Source organism: Mixophyes fleayi, chromosome 9 (assembly GCF_038048845.1).
Source record: "Mixophyes fleayi isolate aMixFle1 chromosome 9, aMixFle1.hap1, whole genome shotgun sequence".
Classification (NCBI taxonomy): Eukaryota; Metazoa; Chordata; class Amphibia; order Anura; family Limnodynastidae; genus Mixophyes; species Mixophyes fleayi.
The window spans coordinates 38,297,431-38,319,071 of record NC_134410.1 but is presented as its reverse complement, the minus strand read 5'-3'; the positions used below and the strand labels follow the sequence as shown (position 1 = coordinate 38,319,071).

Below are 21,641 nucleotides of genomic sequence, written 5' to 3'. Positions count from 1 at the left end.
AAGGCCATGGTCAGGAATCGAACTCAGGACTACAGTGCTGTGAGGCAGAAGTGCCACCGTGCTACCCATTGTAAATATATGGCATTCTGAAGGGTTTGTGAACTTGTGGGGTATGAATATGGGGCAGGCAGTAACATATCTAAAGCAAGTCATGAAGGTTGAGCAAGACTCACACCTTTAATGCTGCCAGTCAGAAGTTCAGCGGGGATCCATCGCCTGAATCGCGCTCCCAACCATATTAACTGCATTAAATTGGTCCTTCATAATTGGGTATGTTGATATGGTCTTGCACTTTTTTCAAAAAAATTGCTATTATTTTATATTTTTAACAAAGAGCCCTGTTGTACCCCTTTAAGAGACTGGTGTTTTTAGCAGCTAACACGACAGCACGGTGGCTCAGTGGTTAGCACTTCTGCCTCACAGAGCTGTGGTCATGCATTCGATTCCCAACCATGGCCTTATCTGTGAGGAGTTTGTATGTTCTCCCCGTGTTTGCGTGGGTTTGCTCCGGGTGCTCCGGTTTCCTCCCACACTCCAAAAACATACTAATAGGTTAATTGGCTGCTATCAAAATTGACCTTAGTCTCTCTGTTTGTGTGTGTGTGTCTATATTAGGGAATTTAGACTGTAAGCTCCAATGGGGCAGGGACTGATGTGAATGAGTTCTCTGTACAGCGCTGCAGAATTAGTGGCGCTATATAAATAAATGGTGATGATGATGATAGAACAATATATAGATGGAACACTATCAAAAGTAATGAAACCCTGGATAGGCAGATATGACAAATAAATGAGTATTGTATGAGGTGGAAAACAATCTATGAAATTCAACTTATTATACTTTGTTGTTTATTACTACTGAAAGTATAAAAGACATGGTTATTAAAATTCTATATTTGTATTTATTTATCTTGTATATGAAACCATTGGATATGGTAGGCGTTTTTAAGATGCCTCTGACCAAGTCTCATGACTATCTGTAAATAGCATGGCTTGTATATTTCTTTGTGTGTTACGCACCTCCTAGCCTGGATTTTGTCAGCCTGGTTTAAACAAGGGAATTGTTTTGTTCAATTTTGATCCAGTTGGAGAAGTTGTAAGAATAATTATGGCAATACTTTTGTTTAACATTTCTCTGTTGTCGCTTATTTTCCTTACAACCACAACCACAACCAGGCTATTGAGGGCTTTGCGCTGACAGTGAAGGAAATTGCTCAGATGCTACAGGCCTTTGGTACCGAATTGGCTGAGACAGAATTACCCAGCGATATGTATTCAATTGAGCATATTCTAGCAAACCGCACTGAAAAATACTGCCAGCTGAAGGTATGTTTAATTGGATTTTATGAAGACAGATCACTGCAACACTTGAAAGCGCAGCAATTTTACTTTTTAACACACACGCAGGTCTAGGGAAGTCTAAAAGGCTACGGGTGCAGGAAAAGAAACATTTATTACTAAATTCTGTGTTTGCATTTTCCTACTTTTCTATCGTCATTGTTTTAATTAGAACGGTTTATGGTAAAAGAGAACGGGAACAGAAAAAATATAAAGGGGGGGGTGAGGGGTTCGTAGTGGGGAGCAGACATAACATTGAACAGAGATGCTCAGTACCCACAGAGCCATGTAAACATATGTAAATTAAGAACAAACAGCATCATAGAATATACAATTAGATACCTGGGGACAGGGGACCAGGAGGAGATGGGTCAACAGAACCAGGAAGACGTAGGACCGCAGAGCCTTCACCATCGGTAATAGACTTGTGCCAGTCCATTCATTTAACTATGGGGGGTGAGTGTAAAATAGAATAAGGGTTTCCAGATGTCTCCGTTTCAAAACTAAATTGTATCTTGAAAAGGATTGTGTGCAGAGTGGGAATGGATGTTCCCATTGTTGCGCGATCACCGCCCTGGCAGCTATAAAAATATGTCCCTATATCTATCTATGGTGGTGTGCCAACTGGTCAGGGTAGAGATGGAAAGGGCAGCGTGTGGAGACAGGGCCAAAGAGACTTGTGGTGACTTTCCTTGCCAAGTCCTCTAGACCTCTAGCCATAACGGCTGGATAACAGGTCATGTCCAAAACACATGAACAATGTCTCCCACGGCACCGCAGTTGTGCCAAAACCGTAGTTGCACCGATATTTCCTACTTTTCTAAAAGGGTATGTTCACTCAAGGACATTTCACCATTGGGGCCCAGTGCAGGTAATTTCCCTGGCATCCCCTCTGTTACCTGCATACAACCAGTGTCGGCTTCTCTGCTCAGTCTTCAGGAAGAGGTAACTGGTTAGAGTGATGGGGATATATTCTGTAATAATATTAGACTGCAGCATCACTTTTCCTATGATTAACGTTCAGACTCTAAAGGCAATTAGTATAAATATTAGCACACATCTTACTATTGTGATTGTATCTCCATACGTTGCTGCAAACATGCTTGCTATTCATATAAATAGATCAAAGCAACAAGTTTTGTAAAATTGCCATTTCATAATAAGCCAATTAACAATGACAAGATTGCATTTTTGTGGCGCTCCAATGTATCAACCCCGCGAGCTGACATTCTGAACTTGGCGAGTCAGGAATAAGTAATGCAGCTCATTGAAGCCTGCCGATAGTAACAAAGTGAAACTCAATTTAAAGTACCAGGGGCAAACGCAGGATTTTTAAGGGGAGGTTTCTGCCCCCCCCCCCCCCCCCCCCCCCAAAAAAAAGCAGCAGCTCCATTTTGGCGATTCTGAATTGTACAGCAGCCGCGGCACTGTCAGAGAAGCATCCGTGGCAGTGCTGTATTGTAGTACAATTCAGCACCGCTGCGGACGCTTCTTTGGCAGCGCCACAGCTGCTGTACAGTATCGTTCGTTCGCGGAGGGGAGGGGTTTCTGGAGAACCAGAAACTCCCCCTGCGTGCGCCCCTGAGTACTGCATCCTTGATACACTGGAGTGCAGCTGATGTGACCAAAATAGCTAAAGTATTGGATCCAGGTAGAAATCCACATACTAATATGGTCATTGTATTTATGTACTTACATTCCTGCAGTCATGTATAAATAAAAAAAATAATCTTTAGATTTCAAAATGAAGTACTTATTTATGAGAACCAATTAATTCTCTCACCTTAAACTTGCTCTTTATCTTTACAGAAAGACATTACCTCCGTAATGAAGGAAGGTGGTTTTCTGTTGAACAGTTTTGAAGGACCAAGCACAAGTTTAGTTAGTGAGCAGCAAACCTGTGAAAAGCATGGAGACTGGGAGACTGTAAACAGGTATAACAAATGTGATATTACCCAAGTTGTAATAAAATAAAGACAACATCACATATTAATGATAAGAAACAGAGGCAAAGTATCCTGGCGAGGTTATGAAAAGCTGTTACTTCAACTGGAATTGGGTTTTCATCAAAATTCTACATTTTAATGTATAATTACTTAAGTTGGTAAATTCAGAAATATTTGTTATATAGAAAAGTAATAGTGCATATAAAATAACATATATTATTACATTAACATGCATCTTGATTTCATCATCGGCAGATGACCCTCTGTGTGTGTTCGTGTTGTAACAAATGTGTCCTTGCACTTGGATGGTTTCAGGATCCCATTCTCCATATTTCTCTTCCAATCCCACAGTTGAGCAGCTCACTATATGCATATGCCTAAATTATCATTGGTCTTATTGAGGTTCCTACTTAGGTATACCTTGTGATATGTGAGTGTGAGTGTGTACACATGCTCATGATGTCACCTGGATCTCTATTTACACATGTTCTATCTCTTTTTCTGGTAGTTTATTAGCTTGTACTTACTCCTGTGCCTTGTAGTAGTGACCAGACTAGTTCTGGACTTTTTAGATTGTTTGCCTATCACCCTGATCCCGACTTGTTACCCTGAATTTGTATCTGTGCTGCCTGCTTTGAACTCAGCTTGTGTTTGACGTTCTGTCCTTTCTCTCTGTAGTGTCAGCTACTGACTTGAGAACTGCCAACTTGTCCATTACTCTCTTGTGTGGAAAGGGGGTCCTTGATCTAATCCAGTGTCACCATTAGACTCTGCAGCCCTGCTAGCTAGATGAAATCACTAGTGTTACATTGTATAACTTCTGGGATTGTACAGTTTGCTCAGACCATGGACACCACTAACCTTTACTTGCAGCCTTGACTTTACAGGATTTTGCAGATTGAGTGAAGATGCAGGAAAATTAACTAGTCCAAACAATTCACTTACTACAATGTTTCAGATTGATAAACTTTAAACCACATTGACCACCTTTTCTTGAATTTTAGTTTCAAGTATACACCAATGATGGCTTGTTATACAGATTCTATTTCTGTGTTAATCTATAGTCTTAGCTGTTGCCTGGTGTGGATGGCCTAGGTACCACAACATGTGCACATGCAGTCTCTGCAGCTGCAAAGCTTATTTAACAGATCTCTCCATCTACTTGTTCCCATTTCAGTCCTCTAGTGGCTTTTTGAACCAATGTTTTGAGCCTCGGCCTGAGAACTTTGTTTCACACTGTGCCAAAGTGACATTATTTATTATTTCACTACATTTGTGTAATTTTGGAATTTTATGAGTCTTTCCCGAGGTTGTTCTTGCTTCATAAATTGCTCAGAGAAGATTAAAGTTTTTTCTTTACTTAGCTTCAGTGGAAATTTTCAGAACTGTTTGTTCCTCATTCCTATTCTCAATATACAAATGTAATTAGTAAATAGAAGGCTGATAACCTCCCCCATCCCATTGTATCTTTGATAGTGCTATATACTTTATACATGGCTGCTCTCTCCCAAGGGCCCATGTGTATGCTTTGAAATGAAGGCCATGTTTGAATACATCAAAGAGAATCTTGACAGATGATTAATTCAGATTATATTTCTACCTCCACTGCTGCATCAAAGTTCTTGTTTGTGGAGAAGAAACACCAAACACTGAGTGGTATATTTACTAAAGTGCAGGTTTGAGAAAGTTTAGATGTTGCCTGTAGAAACCAATCAAATTCTAGTTATCATTTATTTAGTGCATTCAACAAAATGACAGCTAGAATCTGATTGGTTGCTATAGGCAACATCTCCACTTTTTCAAATCCGCAGTTTAGTAAATTAGACTGTGCAATGATTAGTGGTGCCTTAACAAATTAGAAGTTCTTACAGAAAGTGAGGGTAAACACACATTTGAAAGTGAAATATGTGTGAAGCCTTTTGTTTAATACACTATTTTAAGTAAGGCTGAGTTAGGTGTATCCTTCATGCCTGTAGGATTTTTGGGATGTGAAGGCTTCCCCCACTTATAAGCTATGCGATTGGTACATACATAAACATCGAAGTTAATTGTCTGTGATTTGTGCTTAGTATAGTCTTTCCTACACCACTTGATGTGTACTGCATTTCAATAGAGCCTAAATTGTACACATTAGAGGTCATATATACAGTGCACTACATGCTCAGTGCAAAATGCATTGGTTTTACACTTGTGTGCCTAGTGCCCATCAAAATACATGTCTACTCTCTGCTCTCCGGAGATTGACAAACTACAAGTGTGCCTAGCTGTGTGGAAAGAAGTAGCGCACTGTGCCAAAGTGTAAACGTTGCATCAAATTCTACTCTCCTAACAAGAACCATCTCTTTTATTAAATAAAACTTTTCAGTCTTTCTGCAAAATACTGCTTGATGCAACCTTACTTCTGGCTTAAATGAATCATAATAGCGAGGGAACATCAAGACTGTCGTACTTACTGTAGCAATTTTGTGTGTTTATAGCTTTACATTGGGAAAGTGCATGTGGTGCGCCTACTCTATACATTGCAAGGAATGCTTTCACTCACCCAAGTCCTCCCATTGGCCTGGGCCAGCTTCTACTCCTCCTCAAGTGCCGTCATTTTCCTTCTTGCATTGCAAATCAGGGAGCATGGAACTTCCAAAGAAAATGTTTGTGTTGCCCCTCTGCTGTTTTGAGCTTTGTAAATGACCTTCACTAGAGACACCCTCTTTGTCGGACTATATCAATAGTCATGAATGGTGCTTTAGTGATGTCACTAGGTCCTAGTCACTTAGTAGGCTGGATTTTCTTGAATGTTAGTCCCATGCATTCTCATAGTTCACCACACAATATGGCTGACTCCGCTATGCAGGTGATGAGTGTTTAATTGTTATTATCTACTGAGTTGGCAAGGAGTATGACAATTACATGCCTCATATCTCTCCACTACCCTGGCAAATTTCAGACCTTTGGTCAATGTGTAATGCAGTTCAGCACCACGGATTTTTCCGCATTAGTTAATTATATGTAAAGTAAAATGACTTTGTATCTATAAACCACACTCCATAAAGCGTTTGGAGTGGTCTTGATACGTTTCTGTGTCTTGAAGGTTGCTGGCCCAGTTACATGAGATGGAAAGCGCGTTTGATGGATTTTGGGAGAAACACCAGCTAAAATTGGAACAATATTTAGAGCTACTAAAATTTGAGCAGCATTTCCAAGAGGTATGGTAATAGTGTGCAGTACAATACAGTAATATTGTTTTTTCACCACCCATTTTCCATTTACAATAACCTGGGCTGAATTACATTCTGTTGTGTTAAGTGCATTTAAAACCAATGAACTCAACCCACATTATTGCAATTGGAAAATTAATGAAGAAAACGGGAAAAGAAAATGGTCACACTATGGTAATGGGTCATGTTGACAGGTCTGGAGATGTTTTATTGAATGTGGGCTGGTTGTATTTTACTGTATGTCACTAGGAAATAGACCAAGTAATTCTGTTTTTTTCAGACAAAAATACTCATTTACTAAATGTACAATATGCGGGTACAAGCTGAGATGGAAATGTGCATGCTGGACAAAGGGAAAATTCCTGCCTACTATCACTTTAAGACCACTCACTTAATTTAATATTTTATATGTTTGTCTTTAAATACTGCCTTATAATGCCAATTTATATCTTAAGTCATTGAAACATAAGGGCTGCTTTCGCTACTATCTTCTTATTTTGAGAAATGAGTCACAGCCTATATGGGGAAACAGTCACCTGCTAGAGCAGAGAAACCCCCTAGAGCCATGGTCTCCACCAATGGTGCGACTACCGTCAGAGCAGACTATGCGGGTACTATAGCTCCTGGTGGTAAGGATAGCCTGGCATCTATCTGCTATAATGGTGGCCCCTGCTCTGCTCTTCTGAGCATACGCAGGGGCCGGTGCATACGCACTTGAGCCCTATTTGTGCTTTTAGTTTATTATGCATGGGCTTGACCCCCTGCGCATGCTCAGAAGAGTAGAGTGGAGGACTTAAGAGCGAATTTCCAGGTAACATCCCAAAAATTCTGCTATTGGGCCCAGTGTTTAAGTGTTCTACCCCTGTCCCCTTCCCTTAATGCTTATTTAAATATGTCATCCCACAACATGAAATCTCATTTTTATGAATGTGGGCTTCATATAATTCACATGAGTGCACATTCCATAAGGAACACCATAATTTGCAAAGTTCCTCCCACTAGAAGGAACACAGTTTTGGATCCCTACAATAGCCTGTATCTTAATGCACTAAACCCTACAAAGGCCCATAAAAACGGGTGCATCTACACAAAAGTAGGCGCATGAACTCACAACAGCATTTGCACTGCGGTGCTCCAATTTCACAGTCTTGTAAATAACCCTTACATTTTCACACTTAGCACATACATTTCCAGTAGTCTGCATAGTTGACAGTTATCCAAGACCGGCTCAGTTTTGTGGAGGGTTTGTCATCCAGGGAATGGATAAGAAATTTTGCACATAGAACTTTAAATTTGGAAGAGTCCAAGAAATGGTTACTATTCGCAATACTTCACAAGAATGCCAACAACGTATCCTTTGTGAATAGCACTGAATGTTTATGGTGTGCATTTATTTATTTGAAATAAATTAATATATCCATACATTGTAATATATTATTTACTAGCTGAACAATGCTACAGAATTTCTCATGGCACAACAAACCAGTCTTCCAGACACAGGGGATAATTTATCTGAAGTCAAGCAACGACTAATGGAGTTAAATAGTCTCGAGGAAAGGTCACGGGTGAGTTTGCTCATTTGTACAGCATGAAAAATGTGGGTGTCGTACCTTTTACCTCCCCCAGGTTGATTTTTTGATTCATGGAGAAAATTATAATGCAATCCCATTTCTTTTCCTAAATTCTGTTTATTATTTCTTTATCATTACAAATGGTTTATTATTGTTATTGTTGTTATTATTATTATTATTATTATTATTATTATTATTATTATTATAATAATTATTATTTTTCATTTAAAGCAACTCATGTTTATGTTACAGGATTTAATAGAAAGGTCACAGATGGTTATTTTACATGGCCACCAGCTAGCAGCTAATCATCATTATGCACTCAATCTAATCTGCCAACAATGCAACGAGTTGCGTCACGCATCGGACGTTTTGTCTGAGGAGATAAGAAGGAAGCATGCTCGTCTCTCTACCACACATCAACTACACAGTCAGCTACAGCAGGTGTGCTAATATGTGATTTATTTTACGCTGATACAATGAATGTCCTCTTTTACAAAGTAATTAATATTAGTTTGCAACAACATGCAGCCCCCATCTTACTAAGTGCAGTACAGCATAGCTTCAAATTCCTTTTAAGAGCTTTGTAATCATTGAATTAATTGCTGGAATGTCAGCTATTTTCCAGTAGTCCTGTTATGTCACATTTATTCCCAAACACACCATTTCCTCTATAAAAACTCAATGAAAAACAGCCCTACTTGTTTTTAATGTTTTGTTAGTGGGGTCCATGTCACACAAAAAAATTGTTTTAATTATTTTATGTTTGTAAGTATAGGAGACTGACATACATATGTTAGAACAATAACATTTGAATTAGATTCAGGCTCTCTGTTTTATGTATTTATAATAACGGGGTGTGTGTCTGTGTATGTGTATGTTACCCCATTCACTCATATGGCTGAAGCTACTCAGGATGTAGACAGAAATAACATTTAATCAGTTATAATTCTAAGTATCTGTTTATAGCATCAATCAGCAACAAAACCATCTACACCCTCACCAATAACAGTAAAAAGTTAAAGTTTTATTACAATGTTTTAAATATAAAATGGCAATAAACTATACACTTCTAAACATTAAATGATTCAAATGTGACTATATTGTCCCTTTTAATACCTGCAATTCATTAGAAAATACAAAACTATATTACTTCTGCTATAACTTAATGTTACCGTCTGTTAAACGACAGTGTTGACAATAACAAAAAGTAACGAGTCTACAAATAGGATCATTGAGTGAAGAAAACAAGAAATAACAACAAATGAGTCTTTTATATTGTGCATGGCCAAAGGAAGTCCTGAGACTGATGTTGCCTGAGATTGCTTTCTGAAGGTTTCCCCCGGCAAGCTTTCCGATTCCATTTACCAATAGCATTTTCCTGCAGCTTCAAAGAAATTTAGCAATGTCTGACATTATGCAATCATCTCTAGTAAAAGCGGCCAAGGAGGATGAAAGACCTGCTTCACAACCACAACATACTTGTGCAAATAAGCTGTGTGTATGCAGACACCTTGGGGTATATGTATCAAGCAGAGAGTTTTCCGGCGGGTTTGAAAAGTGGAGATGTTGCCTGTAGCAACCAATCAGATTTTAGCTGTCATTTTGTAGAATGTACTAAATTAATGATAGCTAGAATCTGATTGGTTTTTCAAACTCGCCAGAAAAATCTCAGCTTGATACATTTACCCCTTGTCCTTACAAGAGGTTTCTCTTATAAAGATACAAGGTGCCTACAAACACACACACACACACACACACACACACACACACACACACACACACACCCCTTCTTGCTCAATACATCGGAAAAACACTAACATTGACAATATAGTTGTTTTTTATGATATTGTAACTTAAAGGAAATTGTTATTTTATATTGTGTTTTTATAGGTTCTTGAATGCTGCGATACAGGTGCATACTTTCTAGCTAACCAGCAAATGGACAAGTGCCAGTCAAGAGAGGGGGCTCAGAAAGCTTTACAAGATGTTGAGAAGTTTCTTGACAGCTCATCTCTGGACTTAAGCTTTGATCCACAAACTTTGCAGTACGATTTTGAGTCCATTCTAACGGATGAGCTGAAGGTAAGAAATAGTATTACTTTTTAAAAATATTTGTTGGGGGTTGCAGTGTTTGCAAGCTAAAACAGACATTTCACTTGCTCGTTCCTATTTCAAATCAGTGCCTTTTTATTGCCAATCCAATAGGCTGACTAGGCTAAAGCCTAGGGCGTGAGGCTGTTGGGGGGAGGGGGTGCTAAATTTGTGAGGGGGCAAAATTGTAACAGGGAGGGGTATAAAATTAAATTCATTATAAAATATAAGTAATAGTTGTTCTCCAAAGTAAAAAGAAAATATGAAAGAAAAAAGTAGTAAGGATTTAATCTTGGTGTATTCCCAATGGTAAAGGCTGAAGACAATGATTGATCCTTGGGAGGGTGCTTGTGGATAAGTGAGTAGGATAAACAAGGATAGATGCAGCCCCTCCTCCACCTTCACATCTTTACCTTCAGTAGCGCTCATTCATGCCTCCATTCTGCTATACAGTTCTGATTTAATGAAAACAATATGGGTGACAAATACTGTGTTAAAAAAAAAAAAGCCAAGTGGAGCTTGGTTTAGCAAACAAGGGAGCATAAACATTGGTGGGGTTGGGTGGGGGGTGAAGGAAGTTGGATTTTAAATTAAGGCAGTGCTTGTTTTTACCTACCGCGTATTAGACTTGGGTGGAAGCATTGGGTGCGCTACAAGCATATTAGCCTAGGGCGGCCTGAACCCTTAACCTGCTGTTTGCTTAGCCTAATTACCATTGCCCCTTACCTGTTTTGCTAAAGCTATCATGATTGTAGCACTTTCAGTAAATGGTTAACAAAATCAAACTATGACAGATAGGACAAACATCACACGAGGGACACAAATGCAGCACCATACCAGTATTCAATTAGCCATCCTTGGGTGTCTGATCCTATGCTAGGGCTTCTCTCCTGATGCTGTCGGCGAGGTAGCAGTGCTGCTTAACTGTCACTCTGATTTTAGTGGACTCACAGAACCCCAAGAGTCGTAGAGATTCAAGGAGAAGGAAGAGGACTTGCCGATCCTTGCAGTCCATCTGTAGCACTCCAATGTTCTGTCAGTCCAGCTGGAGCCATAAGCCCATGCCAACTCTGACACTCAGATCTTCCAGGTTGCAGAGATGTGCCAGAATGTTTCCACCACTCCAGCATTAGCTCCCCATTATCTGAGGCTATCAGATGCACACAATGGGTCTCTTTTAAGAGGAGCTGAATCACTGTTGACAAAACTAGTCAGGCAGTTTCCTGGATCTCAAACAAAAAAGCCTAATAAATGGGATGTGATTAACTCTGGAATTCTCCCTGGATTAACTGTGGTTGATGGAACTTGACTCAGACTCACATGCTGCCCCTCTTTGTGTTGGGCACTCCTAACCAATGGTGGTTTAATTATGAGGAATATTGTTCCAGGTTTGACCCATCACTTGCTAGTCTGGGCAGGGCTAACAAATACTGATCTCAAAATGAAAAATGGGGTGCTGCAATGATGGTGTTGTTTAAACCCCTCACTACCTCACATCCTTCCCCGACATTTTAGTTCTAGGCCACATCTCTATCTATGGCCACAATCTACTATATATGCTGCTGGGCAGGACTACAGGTTTCTCACTTATAGGCAGCAGTCCGCAGTTATTTTATACCCCATCCCACCAGTGTCCCATGGGATCTGATTAGTTGGGGTGGTTAGGTAGGTTCGGGTGTGATCTTAAGCCACCAGGCAGATGATAAGTGGACAAATAGAAAGCTTGGATCTTGCAGATCTGTCTTGGTAAACTGTGGTGCAGTCAATATTCCTTTATCAGCCCTTCCCACCCCCAAACACAGCCAAAAATTGCCCAACGACAATAAAACGTGGGCTCTTTGAACAGCTCTCTATCCACCAAATTCATTACCACCTTTCTCAAAACACTCAACCAAGGGCTTCTAAGTGACAGAAAAATGTTGGGGCTACTTGCCCAAGACTCACTACTCAAATTTCATTCCTCGTCCCACCAAATGCACAACTGTTGACAGGCAAACATAGTGGCTCCAGGATGCCTGGTGCTATTGACATGACCTCACCAGCAATCTTCAGTGATTCATTGGTAACAGGGTCATCTGTGTTTTCCATTGCCTCAGATTTCTGGTTGGCCAAGTGGCAAGGCAGGTTCCAAGACACAGTGAACGAACCCTTCCCTTTGACTGCTTGCTTGGCTGTCAGTAGTAGCGATGACTCCGTAGATTTCTTTTCTCCTGGACAACTGTCATGATGGGCCTCTCCCAATAAAATAGACTGAACAGCCAGTTGCAACATTTCCGATTGGCTATCTCCTCCTCAACATTCACTTTGCTACTGGCTTCACCCAGCCATGTTGGCTTGGGAGCAAGGAACATTTCTAAAGCAGCATCCATATAGAATTCAGCTGGTGGGGACATCTTCTCCTGGGGTATTACCTCCACATATAATGCAGTTGCTTCTCTGGATGGTCGAAGAAGCTCTTGTAGGTAGTGTCTCCATCTGGTGGCACTGGTGTAGTAGCCAGAGATGGATATCTATTAGCCCCTAGTCTGAAGCCTCTTCTTCCACCAATTTGATTATTTCTCCCTGGCATTTCATCTGTTCCAGAAGACTTATCTGGTGACCTGTGATAAGAATCCTCCTTCATTAACCAGAATGCTCTGATCAAGTCTTTCTAGTCCTGGGCGATGCACATGAGGAACTCCCTGTGAGTCAAGTTGCGACTGCGATGCTTTGATGTTGACACTCGATCACTTCCCATCTGCCTCCACTACTTCTGTTCCAACGGCTGGCATCTTGGATGTGTGGCTGTGATGCAGAAGGTGTATGTCGGGCTCAGAGTCTCCATCTTTTCAAGAAGGCGTCTTTTATTTGGCTCACTGTCGTTTATTTGGCTCACTGAGTGTGTACCACCCTGGCCAGACTTGCATCTAGGCGTACCGTAATCCTAGCCTTCTTCCGGCATCATCCCTCTGGTTTCCCCCTCGTGGGACGCAGCCCAACATGTGATACTGATTGGCAGGTGTCCACATCTTCCCCAAGACCCGTAGAGATTCCAGGAGCAGGAAGGGCCAATCTTCGCAGTCCTTCTGTATTGCTGCAATCTTTTGTCAGTCCAGCTGGAGCTGTAACTGCACACACCAGCCCTGACTCTCAGTTCTATTAGATTGCAGAGAGTGTCTCTGATGCAGCAGCAAGTGCTCTTGATATAGTCCCTAATATTGCCTTCAACAGGAGCTGAATCACTGTTGATGAAATTAGCAAGGCAATTTCCTGGATCTCAAACCAAAGAGCCTAATCACTGGGGATGTGACTGACATCTCCCTGGATTAACTCCTGGGGCTTGGACATGGCTCAGATGCTGCCCGTCTTTGTGTCAGACCGCCTGCCAGTGACAGCACCTTGCTGTCTACAGATTCCATGTTCACACAAAGGATCTCCTGAAACCACCATAATCAATGCTGGTTTAATTATCAAGGATATTGTTCCAGGGTTGACCCCTTACTCTGCTAGTCTGCAGATGATCACACATTCTCTGAATGGCTACAGCTCTTTAACAGACATAATGTATAACATAACTGGGGAGTTGGAGGATCTGGGTGGGGGACACAACAGGGCTAAAAAGTATACTGATCACAGTACACATTTTGTGAGAAACAAGGCACAGCAATGGTGATGTTGAATTAACCCCGTGTTTCCTCACATCCATTGACCCCAGTGTGCTCACTTACATTCGTAAATAGAGCAGACAGTGTCCGAAAAACACTCCCAACCACAAGCAGAATTTAAATTTTCTTTTTTCCTTGAAGTAAATCAGTTTGTTTTAACCCAACAGGCTCAAATTCAAGCTGCTCACATCAAGATTGAAAATATAAGAGTTCTGTTTGAAAACAGGCAGACCTGTCTCAAGAAGCTCGCTGATAAGCAAGTGCGGCCAGTACAGCTAGTGGCTCCTAGGCCTGAGAATCCCCCCAGGGCAAAATCACCACTTTTCTCCCCAAAGCATGGTAAATTGTTTTTGTAATACACCTCTGCACATTGAATGTGATTATGATATTTCATTTTGTTTAACTTTCCAGTATCAATTTGTGAAGATGGAATTAAGAGTCAATAAAATTATAATATCTACCTTTCTGCATCATAAGCAGTTCAATGAGTTTTAATGAAACACTTTGACACTTTTGGAAATCCTGTAACTGTTCATTTTAAAATGTATAAAAATGTCTGGCATGCTACTATACAGTAACATCACCATCATTATACCTAACATGTCTTGCCCTCTTCAGTCATCAATTAGAGGATGGGTCCTTATATTTCTAGACATATAACTATATATATCACATCTACAAATAAAGTAATATATCAAGACTATAGCAACCAATCAGATTCTAGCTGTCGTTTTGTAGAGTTCACTTAACCCGCAGTTTAGTAAATCTAGCCCTTAGAATATAATTATATTCCTAGGCTAGGAATAAGAATATTAATTCTTCTATTAATGTGTACAGGCCATGTCACATTTTTGACAGTGCCAACTATATATGTTACATAGATGACCCCAAACATTGGCTGGAATCTGTGCAGTGATATATGTCATATGCAATGATGTGCATTGATATATTGTGGTATATTGCATATAAATACCCTCATTGCCAATTATAAATCGTATATTGGTGCCAACAAATGTCAGTCATATATTTCACAACGTACCCCCATTGCCACTAAAATCTTCCAGCGGTACACCCCACCCAGCCTCTTACATGGACAGCAGATCCTTTCAGCACCTGCACAACACATTATTATTTATATGCTCACTAGCCTGCTGTCTAGAGGTTCCTGAGTCATTCAGAGCCTGTGAGCAATGACCATGCTGCTTTCTCCAGGTAATGGTGTCATTCAGGCCTATGGTCATAGGTTTAGATAACCGAGTCTCAATGCAGTGACAGCAGAGGTGACAACAAGTTTTCTCATCCACCTTCACTACAGGCCAATGCTCGCTCAATTTGAGGAACATTGACCTACAACCGACTGTACATATCAAAATTCACTCAAATTCTATGTCCTGCATAAAATAATTCAGCCTGTATCCTTGTTTCTTGGTATGGTCCTGAAACTTGGTGACTTATATTAATGTTATCTAGCACTTCTATATAGCCATTCTGTAACCAGTGCCTTGCATATAACTTTCAACTAAAGTAAATTTCTCCTTCACGTAGCTTTTAAAAAATATTTAAACTTTATTTTTATACTGTATAGGTTTATAATTGTATTATTATTTTTCCAATGCTACAGACATTAGAGAAAGAAACAGTGGTAAATTCTCCTATTTTCTTTTCATTTTCTATATTGTAACTGCAGTAAATGTAAATCCCAAATAGCACAAATTCCCTTATTTCAAGCTATAGCATGGTTACAGCTGAGACAGGCTCAGAGCTTTAAAGCTGATCTCACTAAGGGTAAATCACATATTTCATTCATTGTTGTGAGATGAAGTGGGCATGTAACCAATCAGAGCATTAGAATTATAACAGCAGCACAGAATATTTCAGCTCAGACGACTCCTGCGTGTCCATGTCTAGGCTGGTCTGAATTGAAAGGGGCGAGACCAATATGTAGGCAATGTAATGCTTGACCATGCGCAGGAGCAGTGTCCAATTTGGGTACACACTTAGGTGGCCAACATGAAAAAGACCCAGATGATCAGTGCCTGGGTTTAATTCCATCACTAGGGCTTGTTAGTGCACTCAGAAGATGACAAAACACACAGGTTGATATTGGTTATCTTCCAACCACATTTACCAACATATAATAATTTTATTTCCATTGAATCAACATCAGACATTGTGGTCAATCTAGGCCAGACGCCAATTTAAGTATCTACACCTTGACAAAAGAACGGGGCTCCTGTCAAATGGGTGGGGGAAGATTCTATTGCGCACTGAACCTCAATAAGTTCATACTTGTTCCCTACTGTTCTTCTCTCTTATTTTATATAATGGCATACATTAAAGTGTAAACTCCATGTTGGAGGGTACAACTTGCAGGAAGAAATGATCCCTTCTACATTTTCAATCTATTATATCAGGCAGAGTTATTCCAATAAGTTTAGTACCCAAATTATTATTTTAATCATAAAACATTGTGTTTGAGTCATCCCTTCATGATAATGTATTAAAAGGTACAAATAAAAATGTGTGTGTGTATATGTATATATATATATATATATATATATATATATATATATATATATATATATATATATATATATATATACTTTTACTGCTTTACTTTGTTTTACTCAAGACAAGACATGGCTGTGTTGCATTGGCTATCATACAAATGTAATATTGTTTTTTTGATCCTGAAATAAAGGTATGGATTTCAATTCAAGTCTGAAGTTCTCATTTGACATAACACTGCCAGGGAAAAGGACCACAAGGAAAATGCAAACTTCCCGCAAGGTAACGAAAGTAATGGATAGATGCATGCCTAGCCGCCACTTATAGCGTGGACATCTCTGGTTGGACTTATGCACTCACTTGCTTATGTAATAGCATAGTGCAGCTATCAGTGACGTGTCATAGCAGCCAGATATATATTTGTAGTCAGACTAATTTCAGGAAATCTGATTAGTTGCTATGGGTTACAAACCGTGTGTTTGTTCAACTATTGACATGTTTTATTAATTAAGTCCACTGTGGTTTACTGGCATGTTTCACTAGTTACTGTAATAGGCAAAGCCTCCAATTCATTCTAGTTACTGGTTGCTCATCTCAGAGCGTGTCCTATCTGGATGTCATAGGGTCAGGTGGAGAATAATAACACACATGCATGCATATTTGTACTTTTACTTTTATTTTTTTACACAATCATAATCTCAAAGTCTGTTTGCAGCATTTTAAAGCATTTATAAATTTACTAAATTAATCATGGAATCTAGTAATGAACATTATTGCAAATGTAGTCATTCTGCAACAGTTGGTATGTGAGCTATCCAGCTAAGAAATCCCAATGTGGTCAAACTTTAAATATGTTCCTCTTTGTCTGTGGGACATATTTTAATGGCACAAGTTTATTTATGTGAGTGATTACTGTCCCCAGTGGAGATCAGACTTTTGTCACAACTGGGTATGTGTTGGTTATAAGAGCAGTAGTTACCTAATGGTTCTAAAGTTCAGGGGTCACATGGAATTTTTAAACTTCAAAATTCTCTGCATTAATTTGTAAATTTTTCCCTACATGTTTTGTACTGATTGGCATATCCTTCAAATATATAAAAAGTAAGCACACTGATCACACCCTTGCACACACTATTGGGAGAAACACAATAACTTGTATTATAACTATTCTAATGTCCGATAAAATACAAATCTGCTGATTCTGTTTTGCATCTGGTGTCCCCATGTACTGTTATAATAATAATTATTTATTTATCATTGGGGATGAACAATTGCTTGATGTCACCTCTCTTTAATGTCATTAAAAATTTTGGTTTATTACCAAATTGTTAGACATCAGATAATATGTTTCTGGAAATAATGGAGATTTCAAGTGACACAAATGGGTACTTTAACATAAACCCAAGATATCACTGAAAACCAACATGAACCAAAGCAATGACCACGGTATGAAAATATGGAATTTTCCCTCATAAGACAGTCAAAACTCTCTAACCGATCATGGATAAATTGGTATACATAAATAAGACCATGGCACCTATATTGTAAGAACTGAGCTTATAAACTAATAAGTTATGTCTATTAAGGCTTTTAAAGAGATTAGTTTTGTACGTGTTATATGTAGTTTTAAAGAGAATCTCACCTGATGCTATGTGTTGATTGTAACTTTTGTGGATTGCGAGATATGTGTAGAAGGGTTACCAACCATACATTTAGATTTATTGCTGATCAGTAGCTCTAGAACTCTGTGGCAATGTTTTTTTATGTCATCTATTAATTACATCTGTCATTGGACATGGGCTGCCACTGACTGCTGAAGTCCTGTAAAGGGCAGGAATCATGATTCAGTTCCTTTCCCTCTGTAAAGGTGAATGCGGGTTGCTGTATGCGGTGCAAAGTACTTCTGCATTAAGTCTTGAGAGAAGAATGGATATCCTGATAGCATCATTGTGACGTCACCAAGAATTCCCTGTGGTTGGTGCACCAATGACAGTGCAGAAACTATTAGATCAGTGTTACCTGGATCTACTTGCATGCAAATTGCTTTTCGAACCAGATAGCACCAAATCTAATAATGGTAATGTGCAGGAGAGAGCTATCAGAATTCCCTCACTGCATGTGGTCTACAAATTATTATAAAAATAAAACTTTTGAAGTAATAAAAATAAAATTAATAAAAAGTTATAAAAAATAGTTTGTAAAACATATGAATTAATGGCACCTCCTAACTCCCTTCCAAGCACAAGAAGACCAAATGATGCATTCTTTGTGAACTTCACCTGAGAGTGTCACCTGAGCATGAATGTGTAACTTTACAATCATTGAAAGTCATTTCTAAACTCCATAAATTGACCTCAACTTTCAAAATATGTTTTCCCAGCTCTGGCCCTATCTCCTTTCTTGTAATCATAGAGATTATGCAAATATCTAGGACCTAGGTAATTACATTTTATTGTAAATACTTGCGGATTCACTAATTGGCTGAAGCTAACTATGGGAAGAAGAATTATAGAAAAGTGTATTTTTTTGTCATTTTATATAATTTGCTCATATAAAGCCCTTATAATAAAACTCGAATTCAGATATGCACCCCAATAAAATCACTATGGGGCTCATTTAGCAGTGGACACCTTTGTGTTTTGAAAGTCCTTAGGAAAAAACGCACATAAAATAGCGCATTATGTGTACATGTTAAATGGGACGTATCTCAAGATGTGTCCAGCTCAAAAGAGGTAGCACTTGTTCCAGGTGTATCTCAGGTGAAACAAGTGTGTATACTTATGCCTCTTGATAATGTCGGAAGGAGCCATGACAGTGTTCGTAGTAAATGCTAAAGTCTAATTACCCTATTTGTACACAATATAATAATGTAATGATGTGTCATACAAAAGAGAGAATATTGTTATGTTATTTATAAATGCAGAAGTTTAATTAAACTAAATATTCACAGCTTTTGCTTTCCCCCTGAAAATCAAATGGGGATCTTTTTTTCTGCAGTAGTACAAATGGAAATGTCAGTTAAGTAATATGAATAGATGGTCGCAACTTCTTATTCTATAGCCACCAAGCTAGTGATTTAAGTACTGTATGGATCAATATGCAATCAACCAATCAGAAAGGGCTAGATAGCGCTGCTGATAGTCATCATCATTGTCACATACAGCACTCACCTAATCATAACAATACCACTTGGTCTTTCTAAAATTATTCAAATGCCACTCTAATTATACATCTCACTCACTATTAATAGTCCAACACTGCCACCACCAAGATTTGATTCCAAAGCTAACACTTTGTAGAAGTTCTTTGTTTCTCCTTGATTTAGATTCCACTACGATCAAACTGAAATTAGCCAGAGTTATCATAGACAAAACAATCCCCAGTATTTCAGTTATGTAGCATTTATAATAACCAGGCTATCTAGCACATGAATCCCTACAGAGCACAAAGACAGAACGTTATTAAATGCTATTTATTATGACAAAATATATTACAGTGCTTGAGATATCAAAATATATAATTAGATAATACACAATATTATATAGGTATGCAATTGTGCAAACAAGGGACCTGATTCATTAAGGAACTTAAATGCAGAGGATCCTTATTTCAGTCTCCTGGACAAAACCATGTTTAATGCAAAGGGTGCAAATGAGTGTTCTGTTTTGCACATAAGTTAAATACTGACTGTTTTTTCATGTAGCACACACATATCAACTTTAAATTTCAGTGTACAAATAAGCTATCAAGTATTTGTGTGTTACATGAAAAACAGGCAGTATTTAACTTATGTGCAAAACAGAACACTCATTGCACCCCTTGTATTGTAACATGGTTTTGTCCAGGAGACTGAAATAAGAATCCTCTTCATTTAAGATCCTAATGAATCAGGCCCAAGTTTTTTAAAATAAAAAGAAAGACAGAAGCAGAAAAGCCTCACACAATTTATCATGCTCTGTTGTCGAAGGAAGCTGAAACATTTATCCTTTTCACAATAGTAGATTGACCTACAGGAAAAATTACAATTTCTCAGATCAAGGCATTAGATTTAAGCATTCTTCTACCCACACTCCCCCTTGTCCCTGTGAGATCACTGACACACATTTGGTGGAAATACTAATTGATTTTTATGACATGAATTGCTTCTTTTTTCTAAGACTAGTTTTAGTAAGGAAATCTGTAAACTATGATATCTTTCCTCAGGAACATACCAGCGGCATAATTCTACATTCAATAAATGGGTCATAACTTTCTGCACAATTTCATATTAAATATAAGTAGGAAATACCACTGTCTGTGAAAGGTATGATATTTTATGCATCTAGGTGCCCTGAGTATAAATAGCTACACAGGACTTTTCAGAGGACTTCTTGCTTTGCCGTAAAATCTTAGACTGTTGGGAGAGACCTTCAGTCCTGCTGAGTGTAAACAACCCCTTCATGACAGGACACAGACCAGGGTGCCAGGGGAGAGATGGTCAGCATAGTTAGATTAACCCCTTCTTTACTTACTGTAAGTTCATATCTTACAACAATTCAGATTTAATGTTTTTAACCCCTGATTATACCATAATCAGGACAACTGTCATCATCATACACTAGCCTTATCTGACGATGCGTCCACATCTAATTGAGTGAAAGTTTGTGAACACGACCTTACTGTACTTGACCTTCCCTGCCTGTCCCCAGATGTAAGGAGACGCAAGTCAGTATGGAAATGCATATGCAAAAAATGACTTGCATCCAACTCTAACTGAACCCCTATGTGTCCTGGGAAAAATAATATAAAAGGTACTTGTGCTAAGGATTAAAAAAATTGTATTATTGGTGAAATTGACAGTTCACTGAAATATTAAAATTTGTTTGGTCATGAAGCGACTAAAACACTCCAGGGGGTAAATGTAAAATGTATTAATGTCCGGATTCTTCAACTCCGGCATGTTCAGTGTCTTCGGCGATTAAATTTAAAGCGGCGCTGCATTGTAAAGGGAAGCTTCCCTTTACAAGGCAGCGCCGCTTTAAATTTAATCGCCGAAGACGCTGGACACGCCGGAGTTGAAGAATCCGGACATTAATACGTTTACCCCCAGATATGAAAGGGATACATGTCAATCTTGTGAAGCGGTAAATGTTTTATCTATTCATCTATTCATGTATTAATAATAGTTTATTATTAATGAAAAGTAAAACTCTCTAAAGATAAATAACAACAAATACACATAAAGACATAAAGATTTTCACATATCACACATGTTTTCTACATCATTGGATGTGCACACTGGGAATAATTTATCTCACTCCTATTTCTTAGCACTAACAGTTATTACTG

General features: G+C 38.8%; 1 protein-coding gene across 3 annotated transcripts in view; it reads left to right on the top strand.

The window, feature by feature from the left end:
- MCF2 (MCF.2 cell line derived transforming sequence) overlaps positions 1-21,641 on the top strand; it is a 123,833-nt gene that overhangs the window by 54,420 nt on the left and 47,772 nt on the right. For all 3 annotated transcript variants that reach the window (XM_075187311.1, XM_075187312.1, XM_075187313.1), the window contains 8 exons: positions 1,177-1,326; positions 3,148-3,272; positions 6,370-6,484; positions 7,942-8,061; positions 8,320-8,511; positions 9,961-10,152; positions 13,973-14,144; positions 16,507-16,595. In XM_075187311.1, coding sequence (XP_075043412.1) covers positions 1,177-1,326; positions 3,148-3,272; positions 6,370-6,484; positions 7,942-8,061; positions 8,320-8,511; positions 9,961-10,152; positions 13,973-14,144; positions 16,507-16,595 — 1,155 coding nt within the window. The remainder of the gene's footprint in view (positions 1-1,176; positions 1,327-3,147; positions 3,273-6,369; positions 6,485-7,941; positions 8,062-8,319; positions 8,512-9,960; positions 10,153-13,972; positions 14,145-16,506; positions 16,596-21,641) is intronic.